We start from the raw sequence: 15,447 nt of genomic DNA on the forward strand, positions 1-15,447 counted from the left end.
TTCTTAGTGCGATTAATTTGCCCGTCAATAATATTTTTTGAACCTACAGTATATCAGTCAATGTGTTTTTCCGGACCAGGGTTGATTTTTCAGAAATTCACTTCCGACATGAAAGACATTTTGCTGTGATTGACAGGTGGGTAAAAATTTGCATTGCATTTCCGTGCTGTATATTCACATCACTCTTGGTGTGTAAATAGTCTTTAGTATGATGTCCACCCAAAGGTGGACAGAGCAGGGTTGGGTCCTGCTGCTGCTGCTGCTGCTGCTGCTGGTGCCATCTTTCTCTGGGGCTGAGGAGCCGGTGTGTCTGCAGATAGGGGAGCCAGAGATCCCTCAGCTGTCTAAGAATGGGGACATTATCTTGGGTGGAATCTTCGAATTACACTGGAAATGGAAAGCCAGACAGGACACCTACATGTACAGACCACCACCACTGCAGTGCACAAGGTAAATCACACTGTAGCAAGCTGTTTGACATACAGTAAGTAAAATAGAAGATTAGAAGAGTTGGGTAGATACAAAAAAATATATTAAAAAAGGTTATCACACTGAGTTGTGAAATAAGAAATGTCTGCTCATCTCACTTTTACAGTAATTGTGTTTCATTTGAAGGACATACTGGCTATAACACCAACTATTTATAACTATCTGGGTTAAGGTTGATTTTGGCAGGGTTCCAGTTTGCTCAGGCTATGCTCTTTGCCATTGAGGAGATTAACAACAGCACAGACTTGCTGCCTGGCATCTTTCTGGGCTACAAGATCTATGATTCATGTTACTCCATTCCAAGAGCAGTACGGGTGGCACTGGCCTTGGCTAATGGTAATGAGGATTTATCCACACCCTCCAAGGGACCCTGCACCAGACCGGCCCAAGTGCAGGCCATTATAGGAGTGGGTTCCTCCTCTCCTTCCATGGCTATATCCACTGTCATTGGACCTTTTCACCTCCCATTGGTGGGTTTTTTTTTTTACACTTAATGTATAATGATGTACTGTAATGGACCTTGGCCACAGTTTGATCAATGTATTTAGTTTCATTTTCTCGATAATACAATAATTATTATACTGCAATTTGTCTGACAGCTCACAGTAAAGGCAGTTTTAAGAGAATGACTGCTGTGTTCTATGTTTTCCTCTGTACATTGTTATAGAATTTGCATCCTCATCTTGTGAATAATTCCTTTCTACTCCCTAGATCAGCCACTGGGCCACCTGTGCTTGTCTCAGTGACAAAGTCCGGTACCCATCCTTCCTGAGAACAATAGCCAGTGACTTCTACCAGGGCAGAGCTCTGGCCCAGCTGGTCAAGCACTTTGGCTGGACTTGGGTCGGGGCAATTAGGACCAATAATGATTATGGCAATAAAGGCATGGCCATATTCACAGAGACGGCCCAAAAGCTGGGCATCTGTCTAGAGTACTCTGTATCCCTATTTAGAACAGATCCACCAGAAAAAATACAGGCAATAATTGACATTATCAAAGCTTCCACTTCCAAGGTGATTGTCGCTTTCCTCACTGCCCATGATTTGATCATACTAATACATGAGATGGCCCCCCACAACCTGACTGGGTACCAGTGGGTAGGCTGTGAGGGCTGGATCCTTTCTCACGACATTGCAGCTATGAAGGGACGCCACATCCTGGATGGTGCTATAGGGCTGTCCATCCCCAAGGTCCATATCACAGGCATGAGAGAGTTCATGTTGGATTTAAAGTCACTCAATTCATCTAGTAATAATGAATTGTTCACAGAATTATGGGAGACAGTATTTGATTGTAGGTTCAAGCAGACGACGGGCTCAAGAGGGACTCAGAGATACTGTACAGGGTCTGAAGATCTGTCTGGGCAGCAAAACCGTTTCACTGATATGATGTCATACATGCCCTTCTTTAACAATGTCTATAAAGGAGTGTATGCTGTGGCTCACGCACTACATAGTATTCTTGGCTGTAAAGAAATATGTGGCAATAAGGTACAGCCAGATCCATTCACGGTGAGTTGAATACTGAAGCCTGAATGATAGGTCAACATTATGTGCATCACAGATGCACAGATCTGTTACAAAAGTGAACAGATTTATTTTTAAATTTTTAATGGTATTGTTTAACAAACTGTTGCATGTCCATCATTCTGCAGAGCTAATACGAGGTGGTTTACATTTAATGGAATAAGTAAAGTAATATCTATCTGCTTAGATTTTGCAGCACATAAAAAAGGTTCAGTTCAAGACAAAGGACGGGGAGGACGTTTACTTTGATGGGAATGGAGACCCACCAGCAAAGTATGAAATCATAAACTGGCAGCCGAACGAAGATGGCAGTGTGGAGTTTGTCACCGTTGGTCTTTATGACGCATCTTTACCTGCAGAAAAACAGCTAAATCTGCACACGAAGTCCTTAATTTGGGCACAGAACTCAGAACAGGTTAATACTGTATGATCATTCATGGATTGTTAACTTATGGGATTATTGTATCGTAATGTCTATTTCATCAGAATTCCAAATGGTGACTTGTAAAGACAACAGCATATCAAAGTGTATCTCATACTGATTTTTTGTTCATGCAGGTGCCTGTGTCAGTGTGCAGTGAGAGCTGTCCCCCAGGAACCCGTAAGGTCCTCCAGAAAGGAAAGCCGGTCTGCTGCTATGACTGTATACCATGTGCAGAGGGAGAAGTCAGCAATACCACAGGTACTCTATTATTTAATGGATCAGAGGATAACGCCTGTGAATTCAATATCAGCAAATAAATATTCAAATATAATAGCAGTATTTACCAGAAATGGGAAAAGTACTGACATTCTGTACTTGAGTAGAAGTACAGTTACTTGTGTAAAAAACTACTCCGGTGAAAGTAGAAGTACTGATTAAATTATTTTACTCAAGTAAAAGTAAAAAGGTACAGGCTCTGAAATGTACCCAACGAGTAAAAGTAAAAGTATTTTTACCGTATCTTTCTGAATGACTGAACCTCACATCATAGAATATAATTTGAGGATAAAAGATCCCCTACAAATGTTTTACACATCTTAAAACTCTACTTTAAATAGTGTGCTATGGTTTTTCCACACAAAAACCCCAATTAAAATCATATCTAGTCCTCCCTCATTAATATTTCCATGATATATGAATGTGCAAATAGTTAGACAAGTTTAACTGCTGGATAGGCCTACAATGTGTCCCTTACAAAGTGCAGAATCACAATAATCGAGACTGATATGATACTGATACCTAATGGATAAGGAACTGAATGTCCACAGGTTGATCACATTCACAAATTCAATGTTTATTATTAACACATTCACTGCCAGCCGTTTTTCAATACTGTAGTTAGCTTCTGCCAAGGTTTTTTTTTGAGGATTCTGGCTCATCTTTCAAGAGCCGAGGATTCGTTTCTGTTAGGATTTTGTGAACACACAATATCTCAAAAGAACTAATAGAATGTGTGCTTTCTCTGTCTAAAAGAGTTAGTTTGTAGAGTTAGTAGTTATGTAAGCATTAGCAGTTGAATACAGCATGGTTTCAGCGTCTGAAAATTTATTCTGAGATAACAGTCACTTTAACCATTCATTTTTGGCATCAGTAAGACGTCAGACATCTAAACAATAGTTTTGAACAGTAATTTCCTCCATAACAGCAGGAAACACCCCTCTCCTTCAAACTCCTCCCTCCGTGTGTGTTCTTCTTGGCTGCAGCGGGCGTGTCACAAGCTTGTTTCTGTTGCTGCTGTAACCTCGCGTCACCAGGCTCACTGCTTTGCTGCTACTGTGCCTGTCTGCTGGCGGCCGCTGTGCAAGTCTGGATGGGCTCGCTCGTTTCTTGGAGTTTCGGTTGAGAGCTTTGATGAAGCTTTTGCGATTCTGGTCATATTTATGCTGCGTGTTTCAAAGTGTGTTCCACCCGTAATCTATTATGCAAATTTGCAATCCCGCACCGCCAGCAATCAGCGTGAAAACGAAAGCGTTTTCGCCAATCCATTTTCATGAGAATGGCTTCCTCACACTGCTTTTTGCTTGCCTTCCTCTAGTTAGGAGAGCACTGTCGCCACTTAGTGGGTCGGTGGAATGGGTTGTACACGTTCGGTGGCTCCAATATTTATATAAGAGATGTAAAAGTGTTAGATGCACATCCCACGGTCAAAAAAAAAAAATCATTTTTTTGACGTAACCCCCCTCATCCAGCAGATGGATCGTAAGGTGTATTTTGTGAGAAAAAAAAAATTGTGGAAAAAAAAGTTTTGGGAGTTCAGGGCTGAAACTTTCCAAATCATGTTTTTTTGATTTATCATGGTAATTCAACCTTCCGCCATGCTAAAAAAGTGTTCCTGGCAAAAAGTAAGCGCTATAATCACGTTAACCCCCCTCATCCAGCAGCTGGATCCTATTAAAACCATTAAAACCACTTTTTTGAGACCTCCAGGAAATTTTTACAAAATTAATCTATTTTATTTTTTTCAGCGGGCATCCTGGACCAAACACCTTTAAATTTGACCTTAATATCTAACCTTGGAGTTTGTTGAACATTTGGTGGAGTTACAACCATTCAAAATCCATTGCATATTTTTCCCATTGATTTCAATGTTAATTTAGCAAAAAAACAAAAAAAAAATTTGGACTCCCACGTACTTTCCCCAAAAATAATTATTTTTCTGATCTTACACCTCTCAGCTAGAGTCAATACATCAAATTTGTAGCTTCTATTGTGTTTGGCCCCATCCCCCTATTTGATCAGTGTTGGCACAGCAACCAATTGCATGCAGTTTAACATTAAATACACAGTACAGTGATTGTCACATGTCACATGTCACATGACCTGGGAACCCGGATTTTCCAGTGCAAACTACTGATTTGAAGCCTTTAGACCAAGATTGATGGATCAATGAAGCTATCTTATGTTTTTTGTGAAAATTAGCTGGCAGTCGAAAATTAGCAGTTTCATGATTTTTTATGAAACTCACCTTCATTGACAATACGTGCGTATCTCCGCGCTCGTTCGTCGTAGCGACTCGCCGATAGCATTTCTGGAATCGCCGTCGAAATTTGACCATAGATCTCTAACGTCGTCGTGTTTTGTGGTTGTAGCAGCTTTCTATCGCTCCCCGTTTGAGGTGCGCTCAAAGCACCGATGCACAGTAAATCCAAAGCCGTGAAACGAGGCTCTTTTTCGGCTAATGTTGCTGGACGGCTCGGTGGGGATGTTTTCCTGGAGGTCTGCCTTTCTTCGCTCCAACCTTGCTGCTCTGCGACCAGGTCACCACAGGCCAGTCACCCGGATGGCAAAGATCGCTCATGAACAACATCCGGGTCGCCTTCCAGATACTTTCTGTGGACTTCCGTGTCATAGAGCCGGCCAGTTTCGTCGTGTATCGATCAATATCTGGCAAGCAGCCAGATAGGCAAAAAATATGGATGAATGATAAGGATTGCAATTCTCAAAAGATGAAAAGGTAAGAAAATAATTCCTCCGCGAAAAATGTGAGAAATCCCAGGCTAAAATAATCCCACAGGGGGATATCCAGGTGGCATTGATGGGTATGCAAAAAAATCATATTTTGTCTTTTCTACTGTAAATTTGATTGTACAGTAAGTACAGTAAACTGGCATTTGAGGGGTTAAAATTCTGAGTAAGCATGACATGTTGATATGAGGTATGAGGGATGAAGTTACCAATGGATAAGAATCAATAAAAAAATCATAATAATAATTATAATAATTATTATGAATATTATTGACTATCAACATCCAGCTGCTGGATGAGGGAGTGCAACAGGCAAAAAATATAAGGAGGGTACAAGGGTTAATACGTCATTGGCAGTCAACCGTTGGATTTTTTTTGACGTATTAATACGTCATTGGCAGTGAACGTGTTAAGACAGAACTGTCTCTGGTGTTAGAACACCACCATATTCCATATTAGCTGAATGTTGACAGTGCACAAACTGAATGTATGTGTTAGAACAACACCATAAGGGGCCATGCGGTTATTTAAAAAAGAACGCTTGGAAAAGCCAGATTACTGGCAACTCTGGAAGCAGCGAGATGAAAATCCTCCTCTCCTGGGAGAAGACTCGAGGTGGGAGGAGTGAAGAGGAGCAGGGCGCTTTTCCTGTTAAACTTTCCTCAGCTTTCAGCGCCCAGAGCGCTGCGCTAAAAAAAACACCACCAGCTTTTAAACGCGATGAAATGCTTCTTGAAAGAGATGCGCGCTAAGCGCGTACTTATAGAGAATTAATTGCAAAAAGAGGAGCGCTAATAAGTGCTGGCTGTCTGCACGGCTCCTAATGTCTGCGTGTGTCTCCCCTCAGAGAAAATCCGTGTTTCTCTTCTTTGTGCTTCTTTGTCCACGCCCCGGAGGAGTGCCAAGTCATACTTTTGGCGGAGCTGGAATGAGCTTTTATCAGCAGCGCTGGGAAACTTGTCTATTACTTCTGCTCCGTTCTCCCGTTTCTACTCGTTTTTAAATTACATTCTCTGCATTTAAACAAAAGTAACGAACCTGTTTTGAAAATGTACACAAGTAAAAGTACAGATACTTGTGTTAAAATGTAACGAGTAAAAGTAAAAAGTCGTCAGAAAATTAAATACTCAAGTAAAGTACAGATACTCGAAAAATCTACTTAAGTACAGTAACGAAGTATTTGTACTTCGTTACTTCCCATCTCTGGTATTTACGTATATGTTTATATGTGCAGGAACCTGACGGAGTGCGGTGCCCAATTTCAGACACGTGCATAGTCATAGCGCCACATACTGGCAGTACAAAAAGTGTTTCTCTCAAGAACCAATCAACTTCAACTTTGGGGAGTGCCCTGCCGGGAACCTAGCGGAGTACGGTGCCCAATTTCGTAGACACAAATAGTCATAAGGCCACCTACTGGCAATACAAAAAGTGGTTTATCTCGAGAACAGTTCATCCGATCGACTTCAACCTTGCAGAGTGCGCTACCAGGAACCCAGGGGAGTGTGGAGCCCGATTTCGTGTACACACATAATCATAGCGCCACCTACTGGCAACACAAACATCTGTTTATCTCGAGAACCGTTCCTCTGATCGACTTAAAGTGTAACTAACCCCCAAAACACTTTTTTTCAGCTTTTAACCAATATATATGACTTTGGGGGTGGTGTGTGAAGAATGCTGGTCAAAATTTTCACATTTGAGACCAAACTGTTGCCATTTTACCATTTGTATCATTTTTCAGCAGCGTAACTGGCATGGGTGGAACACTGCTTTTTTTTTGCCCTCAAATGAATGGGAGAGATTTGATACGTCGTGATGTCATGATGAACCAAAGACTATGGGATTTCAAGATAGTTACTCCCCTACTCCCCCTGTACCATTTCGGCTCCTCACAACTCCAAGCCTATTCCCATGATGGCACTTGACCTGTTAATCACTTGTTAATTGATTACAATCGCCTGTTATTTTCCTACCAACTCCTATGTAACACAATACTATCAATAAACACCACTATAATCATAAAAGGAAGGACATGGCATTGTGTTGCTGTAAATCATTCCCAACCTTTTTCATACTAAGGAGCCCTATGATGAGATTTGGTCTCTCAGATGCAAATCTGTTTTTTTTTGGGTTTTTTTATGTAGCCTAGATATAATTTTGTCCAGAATTCCATATATCGTCGGTGTCGTTCCAGGACCTCGGACCTCCAAAACAGCAACTTTTCAGGAAGTTAAAAAAACCTGTTTGCTCTTAAAATACTGAACCAAACGTCGTCAAAGTTGGCACATGTCTTAATTATAGTTAGTTTCCCGCTGAATGTGTCATTACTTTATTAATATCTTACCTGGATAAGCTCAAATGATGTTGTTTATATTATCAGTCCGAGTTGGAAGCACTCTCTCCCGGCCAGTCAGGCGGGAGAGAGTCGTATGCTCATGCACGAGCCCCAAGCTCCGGGCCGCGCGCAGTAGCAGCAGCAGCCCTCCTCGGCTCTCATGGCCGAGGCGGGGGCTTGGGCATGGGGTGAGAACAGTCTGACATTTCCGCAAACAAATCTCATCGCAGTTTAGCGCACATGTAAAATATAACGCTATACTACGACGTGACAACGTGACAAAGCTGCTCTAAACACATCGGCTACTATAATATATTTCCCTGCATCTCATACTGAGATTAGATCGGTATTGAGTTTGGACAGACTGAATGGGCCGAGGAGGAGGAGGAGGTGGGAGCTCTGCAGCTCTGCCCTGCGCTGCGCCCGAGAGGAAAAATCAGAGGTGCAGTAACTTTTTAACAAGAATCACGAAAAGCCCCCAAACGAAAATTAAAAACTGATTTCATGGCGCGGTATATCGCAAGTTGGACGAGGGAATGACGTGGAGAAATCTCGCATTGTGATTACATGAGCGTGAGAGCGGGGCGTTTGTCCTCATTATTGTGCTGTGCTCTCGCGTCACTAGTCTCTCCTAACGTAGTTAGACAAGCCGCCACACACATACATGGGAGAAAAATAATTACATTTCTAGTTCGCCACTGAATGGCCAAATTGATATAACTTTCAACCATTTTGAGCAATGCTGTTTCCATACAGTCCACCAGCGTTGGCTAGTTGTTATTTATAAAGATATTGCAGCTCTCATATAAATTATTTTCGAGGCGGTGGGCAAACTGTAATGGCGTCGATTTCCGAAAAAAATTCCTGAGCTGAGCACAGCCAAAGAGTATAGTATAGACAAGAGTATATGTAATTTCTTGGTTTTTTCCATAGGTTTTTTCAAATCACCGTTTTGTTACATATCTGGGGGGTAAGTCCCCCTTTAAAACTTGAAGACTGCGCTGCCCTGAACCCAAAGGAGTGCGTTGGCCAATTTCGGACAAGCGCATAGTCATAGTGCCGCCTATTGGCGACACAAGAAGCGGTTTATCTCGAGAGCCATTCAGCCGATCTACTTCAACCTTGGGGAGTGCGCTGCCAAACCTGATGGAGTGCAGTGCACAATTTCGGACATGCGCATAGTCATAGCTCCAACTATTGGCAACACAAAAAGCGGCTTATCTCGAGAATCGTTAATCCAATCGAGGGCGAGTGCGCTGCTGGGAACTCGACGGAGTGCGATACCCAATTTTGGACATGCGCAGAGTCATAGAGCCACATACTGTCACTAAAAAATTTGATTCATCCAATCCACTTCAAACATGGGGAGTGTGCTGGCTGGAACCCGTGTGATTCGGATACGTGCATAGTCAAAGTGCCACCTACTGGCGACACAAAATGCTTTATCTCGAGAACCATTCGTCCGATCAAATTCTAACTTGGCGGGTGCGCTGCTGGGGACCCAATTGAGTGCAGGGCCGAATTTCGGCATCAGTTTGTTCACACACACAAAAAATGAGCCCACGGCGCATCATCTCCAGGGTCTCCACCCTAGAAATGAGAGTGTGAAGTTTATGCTAATTTCTAGTATCTGTAATAGTTTATTTTTCCAGTTTTTCTGGCTTCCAAATCAATAGATAATCAAGAACCAGTCAATCAGGAAAGGGGGAGGGGCTTTAATTTAAATCAACAATGTACAGGACATTTTCTTGACAGTTCAATGAGTCATCACCAAGGGGCTAGCTCGCTGCATTCTCTCGAATGGCCTGCAGGGAGCGACTCCACTGGGTGCAAAAATAAGTTTTATGGCCCCCGTAAACACTTTTCCAATGAGTTTATGGTCTCAGTTTCAAGTGTTCACCAATACAGCATGGAGTTCATTTTGTAAATATGGTCCCAGATCGAGTAAAACAGATGATAAAAGAAATGTTGTTTTGTGGCATGATTGGCCCAGTGATCGGACAGCTCGCCGATCATCTCGCCGTCACTTCTGGCTCCAAATAACGCCATCACCCTCAACACCATTCTTTCTGACTCTGATAATCTCAATACTATAATAAGGCAGCCGAGTTCCGCGGCGCACAATTGCTCAACTGCACATGCTCAGAACAACCCGGAGCACAGCACTAGAAATAAGCATGGAAAATTAGCAATATTTCTATTTGTTAATTTTGAGGAAAGGCTGTCTAGGTTTTAGAAGATAAATAAATCACTCAACAGAGACTCAAAACAATTGCTTCCTCTCTCAGTCAATAGCTACCATTAGCTCACTTGATGTCTGTAACACTAGTTTGACAGCTCTTGTAGTGTCGATGTTAATTCAGATAGGTTGGTAGCAAAGTACAGTACATAGCTTAAAGTTACAACTCATCAAGGCTGGAGCCAATGGGGTAATTTAGTTGCGACCGTCCTCCGCCCCCAAGGAAGAGTTTTTCCCCCCACAAAATAATTTAATCAGTATTCACAAAGTAATGGTGCAATTGTCTAGCATTAACAGTAACATTCATCAGAGCTTGTTGTTCAGCATGTCTAGCAAAACACTGGAACCATGACATATAAATGGCTGTCTTAATCAAACAGAGGTGTTAGCTCACCTGTTAGCAGTCTTGGGTAGTCTTGCTGTTTGGCTTGTCTGGACAGCTCTGTCTGGTGTGTTGGTAGCACTTGGCGGTTATGAGCATTACGCTGTTCATTTATACATTTATCACACAACAATACAAGATGCCGACAGACATGTAACGTTACATTATAACAAACAAAATCGCAAACCGTCCACGTCCGTGCACTGAAACACATGAAAAGGGAAGGGATAACACTGCTATGGAAGCCTCTATAAGGACATCCACATCATTACCTCTTCCTCAGATATGCCTCCCCTGGTGGACAGCCAGAAAAGTACAACCGTACACAAGCAGGACCGTGACACAATGTAGCTGTCATAGCATGGTCATGGCTCCTTTCTATACATAGCTATCTGGCAGTCATGTAATGTTACTGACCCGTCTATCTGCCTAGAAGGAAATTAACATGCAAAATAACCCTACAGCCAGAGGCAGAACTCGCCATCTTCGGCTGCTCGGAGTCCTCTCTGAACTTCCCTACAGCTGTGCAACAATGTCTGACTGGGGACAAATGTCGCCAAAAGACTCATTCTGAAGGGATGGAAGTCCTCCTCTTCACCTTTATTTCAGGTGTGGCTGATGGACATGATCTCTGTTGTACAGGTGGAGAGACTCAGGTCCCTGAGAACTCGCTTAAAAGGTTCTCAGCTATCTGGGACCTGTTTTATACTTTGATGAGGTTAAGAATGACAAGTGACTGAGGTTGGGGGTAATTGATTGCTCACTCGGCGGGTATCTAATGGACCTCGCGTGGGATCCCATACACATTATCTCTTACAAATACATAAGCACCTTATGCGGCTGGTAGTACCATGTTGTAATGTTGAATGTTGATGTTTGTATTTTGTTCTCTTTCTTTTCTTTTCCTGTGTCTGAGCCTGTTTGTATTGTCCATTTACTTTTCTATTCACCTTATGTAGCCACGCCCATTTGACCCGGTTGTGTGGTCGTGTCACGACTTCCGGCTAAAAGAAAGAAAAAGGCCGGCTGCTCCAATATCATCTAACTCTGAATTAACTAATAATTTAGCCAATTGTATGTAACATACCAAATAAAAGCAAACGGCAATGTCTAAGAATGCAATGCCATGTAACTGGCTCGTTAATTCTCGCATTCCAGGGAATTAGGTTAACGTCTGCGGGTAAGTGGCTCGCGCTGCGCTCAGAGGAGAGAAAACCATATCTGAAGCTTTCTTTGTTGGAGTCCAGGTGTGTTTTACAAGAAAGTGCTCGTCATTGTCGACGATAACGTTATCTGACCTGGCTAACAGTGGATACTCCACTTGCTTGCTGTGTACCGAACTCAAAGTAGTAGGCTACGTTCTTTGTTTTACCCCCTGCACTGTCCGCTACAAAAACAACTCTCTTCTGACGTTCTTTTGTATTTCGCGCCGTGACCGCCGGAAGTGTTAACACAACCCGGAAGAATTTGGCCCATCCCCGCGTATGAACATAAGGTGAAATATAGCTGCAAGCGGCAATGGCAGGGGTTCAAGCCTTGCGCAAATTGAACACCGAATAGTCCTTGAGGCAAATTTGTATAGAGCACGTTCAGGTGAACATGTGGAAAAAAGTTGCTTGAAAATTGGAGAAACAGCCTGGGAGTTACAAACGGGTGTGAAGTTACGGCACATTTTGTGTTAGGTCACGCCCACTTTTTACATCTGCGGTGACCCCTTTTGGTCAACTTGTGAAATAGCATGTCAGAAATGTCATTCCAGATGAGGCTGAGAAGTTTGCAACCGATTACGCGAATGGCCTTATTTACCGTTATTACATGCTTACACCATCGACCCCGCTTTTTTGTGTTATGCCACACCCATTTCTGGCGTTTATGGCTCACACAATTTCACAGACATGGTCTGGGGTGGTCTCCGAAGATCTCCAACAAGTTTCGTGAAGATTCGGTAATCCATCATGAAGTTATGACAATTTAGCTGAGAGGCCACGCCCTCTCACAACTTTAACGATTAATATCTCCGAAACGAAAGTAGATTTCCAAAATCCAAAAATCAGGATTGTAGAGCTTGCTCCATAGATGCTTCCTGGTGATTTCAGTGGAAATCGGTCAAACGGTCTAGGAGGATATGTCAAAAATGTGTTTTCCAATTTCAAAATACCTAAAAAAAAATCCAGACGGACCTTGATGGTCCTTATGGCAAATTTGTAGAGCAGGTTCACCTGAACATCTGGAAAAAGAAAGTTTGAAAATCAGACAAACGGCGTGGAAGTTATGGCCTTTAACGTAAGACCTTAAATTATAGCGCCACCTTCAAGCCGTTTCGAAAAATATTTGTTGAGCAGAAACCAGCCACCAATATCTGACTTGTCACTGTGCCAAATTTCAGGTCTCTGCCATTTACCAACTTACAGGAATTTGCATCAAGGCAGATGAACAACGAGAATAATAAACCAGCACAAAAACAATAGGGTTTCAGCCCCTTCGGGGCTTGAACCCCTAATAAAGGACTGAAAATAAAATATTGGAAAAGAAGGAAGAAATTAACAAGTAGGACCGTGACACAATGTAGCTGTTATGGCTCCTTTCCTGGTGGTCATGTAGTGTTACTGAACCATCTATCTGCCTACAAGAAATTAACAAGTGCAAATACCTTGAAGCCCACCCTTATGGCCCTTTAGGTAATATTTTGGGGGTACCTCAACATCACGCTAATCATTTCCAAATGGTCCTAGCCCTAACCCCGCCCCCTTCTCACCACCCATATTCCATTACCCACTCTCCCTCCCCACCCCTCGAATCCCGACTCTACGACCTTCCTATCTCTAGCTCTACCTCTTCCCTAGTCCCACCCCCTTTCCTGACCACACCCCCTCCCACCACCCCCTATCCAGTCCCCTTACCCACCCATCAAACCCCAACTGGAGGACCTACCTATCGCTCGCTACGGCCCCTATTCCCTAGCCCTGCCCCTTCACTAAATGCGCGAGTGACTGAATGAGTGTCCTGACTTTGGCATCTTCTGACCCCGGCCTGGCCTGCTGCCACCGCCGTGGGAAAATAAGGTAGCTGCTCAGCAAATCTAATATCTGTTTTGATTTTAACTTGTAGATTCCATCACCTGTGAGCGATGCCATCCTGAATTCTGGTCAAACAAGAAAAGAGATGACTGTGAGAAGAAGGAGACAGAGTTTCTGTCATATGAAGAGATTATGGGGGCACTGCTCACGGCGGCGGCCCTGTTAGGAACTTGCATGACTGCTATGGTGGCTTTCATCTTCTTCAGATACAGGAACAGCCCCATAGTCAAGGCCAACAACTCTGAGCTGAGCTTCCTGCTGCTCTTCTCCCTGGCTCTGTGTTTCCTGTGTTCTCTGACCTTCATCGGCCGGCCCTCTGAGTGGTCCTGCATGCTGCGACACACAGCATTTGGGATCACCTTTGTCCTCTGCATGTCTTGTGTTCTGGGGAAAACTATAGTGGTGCTACTGGCCTTCAGGGCTACACTTCCAGGGAGTAATATCATGAAATGGTTCGGCCCCGCTCAGCAGAGACTCAGTGTTCTGGCTTTCACTCTCATACAGGTCCTGATTTGCATACTTTGGCTAACTATCTCTCCTCCTTTTCCTTTCAAGAATTTTAAACACTTTAAAGACAAAATCATCTTAGAATGTGCATTAGGCTCAGCTGTAGGCTTCTGGGCTGTGTTGGGGTATATAGGAGTCCTGGCTATGTTATGTTTCTTTCTAGCTTTTTTGGCTCGGAACCTGCCTGATAATTTCAATGAAGCCAAATTTATCACCTTCAGCATGCTGATATTCTGTGCGGTCTGGATCACCTTTATCCCTGCATATGTCAGCTCTCCAGGGAAGTTCAGTGTTGCTGTGGAGATATTTGCAATTCTGGGCTCCAGTTTTGCACTGCTAATCCTGATTTTTATTCCAAAATGTTACATAATCGTATTGAAGCCAGAAAAGAATACAAAAAAGAACATGATGGGTAAAATGCCATCAAAATCATCATGATGAGTGAATATAATAGGCATACATGTAGTAGAATGACAGGAACTTGTTTCAGTAGAAACACATTTCATTCATGAATGCAATAGGGTACTATTATAATTAGCTTTGGCTTCTGTCATTGATATTGGTAATTTTAACAGTACTAGGCATCTCACGTGTAATGTAGCGTGATCATCTGCCTCATCAAAGGAAATTCTCATTAAACTATGGAACAGTTTATACATAGGCTGGTCAGGCATGTGTATCAAATTTCTCATCTCACCATTCTCACTGTCACAGGAACTGACCTTTGCCAGTCTTTTCAGCAGGCCAGTTTATGGCCGTCCCTGCAGAGCTCCACAAAGGTGGGGGGCACAGTCATGTCCCTCTCTCGGAGCAAAGACAGAGTACTGGGATTAAAAACACCCTTCTAAAGTGCTTTTTCCCTTTGTGGAACAAACAAATTGACATGTAACTATTCCCAGGCTCCAGGAACTCCTTCTATTAGTGGACCCAAGACTCTCTCTCTCTCTCTCTCTCTCTCTCTCTCTCTCTCTCTCTCTCTCTCTCTCTCTCTCTCTCTCTCTCTCTCTCTCTCTCTCTCTCTCTCAATTCAATTCAATTCAATTTCAATTCAAAAGGGCTTTATTGGCATGATAAGGTGCATCTTACATTGCCAAAGCATACATCAGCAACACTTAGCAATTACAAAGAATCAAAAACAGAAAACAAGGCATTTTGTTACTCAGTAACATAAATCACAAAATCTTAAGATATTCAAAGAGGAAGAGAAAAGAAAATTAAATGGAATGGAATGTGATAAGATAGAATATAATAGAAGACTATTGTTGACCGGAATCTATTCAGAATAATAACAGAACTGTAATAAATGGGCAGTTAAATGGTGATAGTGCAAATAGAGAGCAATTACAGTGTATTAACAAAAATTCACAGAATCTGTAAATAACCATTGTTATTTTGAAATCTTCAGAAGAGGGCGAAAATCCAATCAAAGCAAAAAAGAAT

General features: G+C 42.6%; 1 protein-coding gene across 1 annotated transcript; it reads left to right on the forward strand.

Annotated features, from left to right (window-relative positions):
- Positions 1 to 211: 211 nt before the first annotated feature.
- LOC310800227 (extracellular calcium-sensing receptor-like) lies at positions 212 to 14,445 on the forward strand (the record flags this gene model as incomplete). The annotated part of the gene is made up of 6 exons (XM_083662812.1): positions 212 to 450; positions 794 to 959; positions 1,201 to 2,001; positions 2,204 to 2,431; positions 2,575 to 2,698; positions 13,532 to 14,445. 6 exons carry the CDS (start codon positions 212 to 214, stop codon positions 14,443 to 14,445), a joined length of 2,472 nt encoding a protein of 823 aa, XP_083518938.1.
- Between the last annotated feature and the right edge of the window lie 1,002 nt (positions 14,446 to 15,447).

The sequence above is a fragment of the Poromitra crassiceps genome, assembly GCF_964638095.1.
Source record: "Poromitra crassiceps genome assembly, chromosome: 2".
NCBI classification, from domain to species: Eukaryota; Metazoa; Chordata; class Actinopteri; order Beryciformes; family Melamphaidae; genus Poromitra; species Poromitra crassiceps.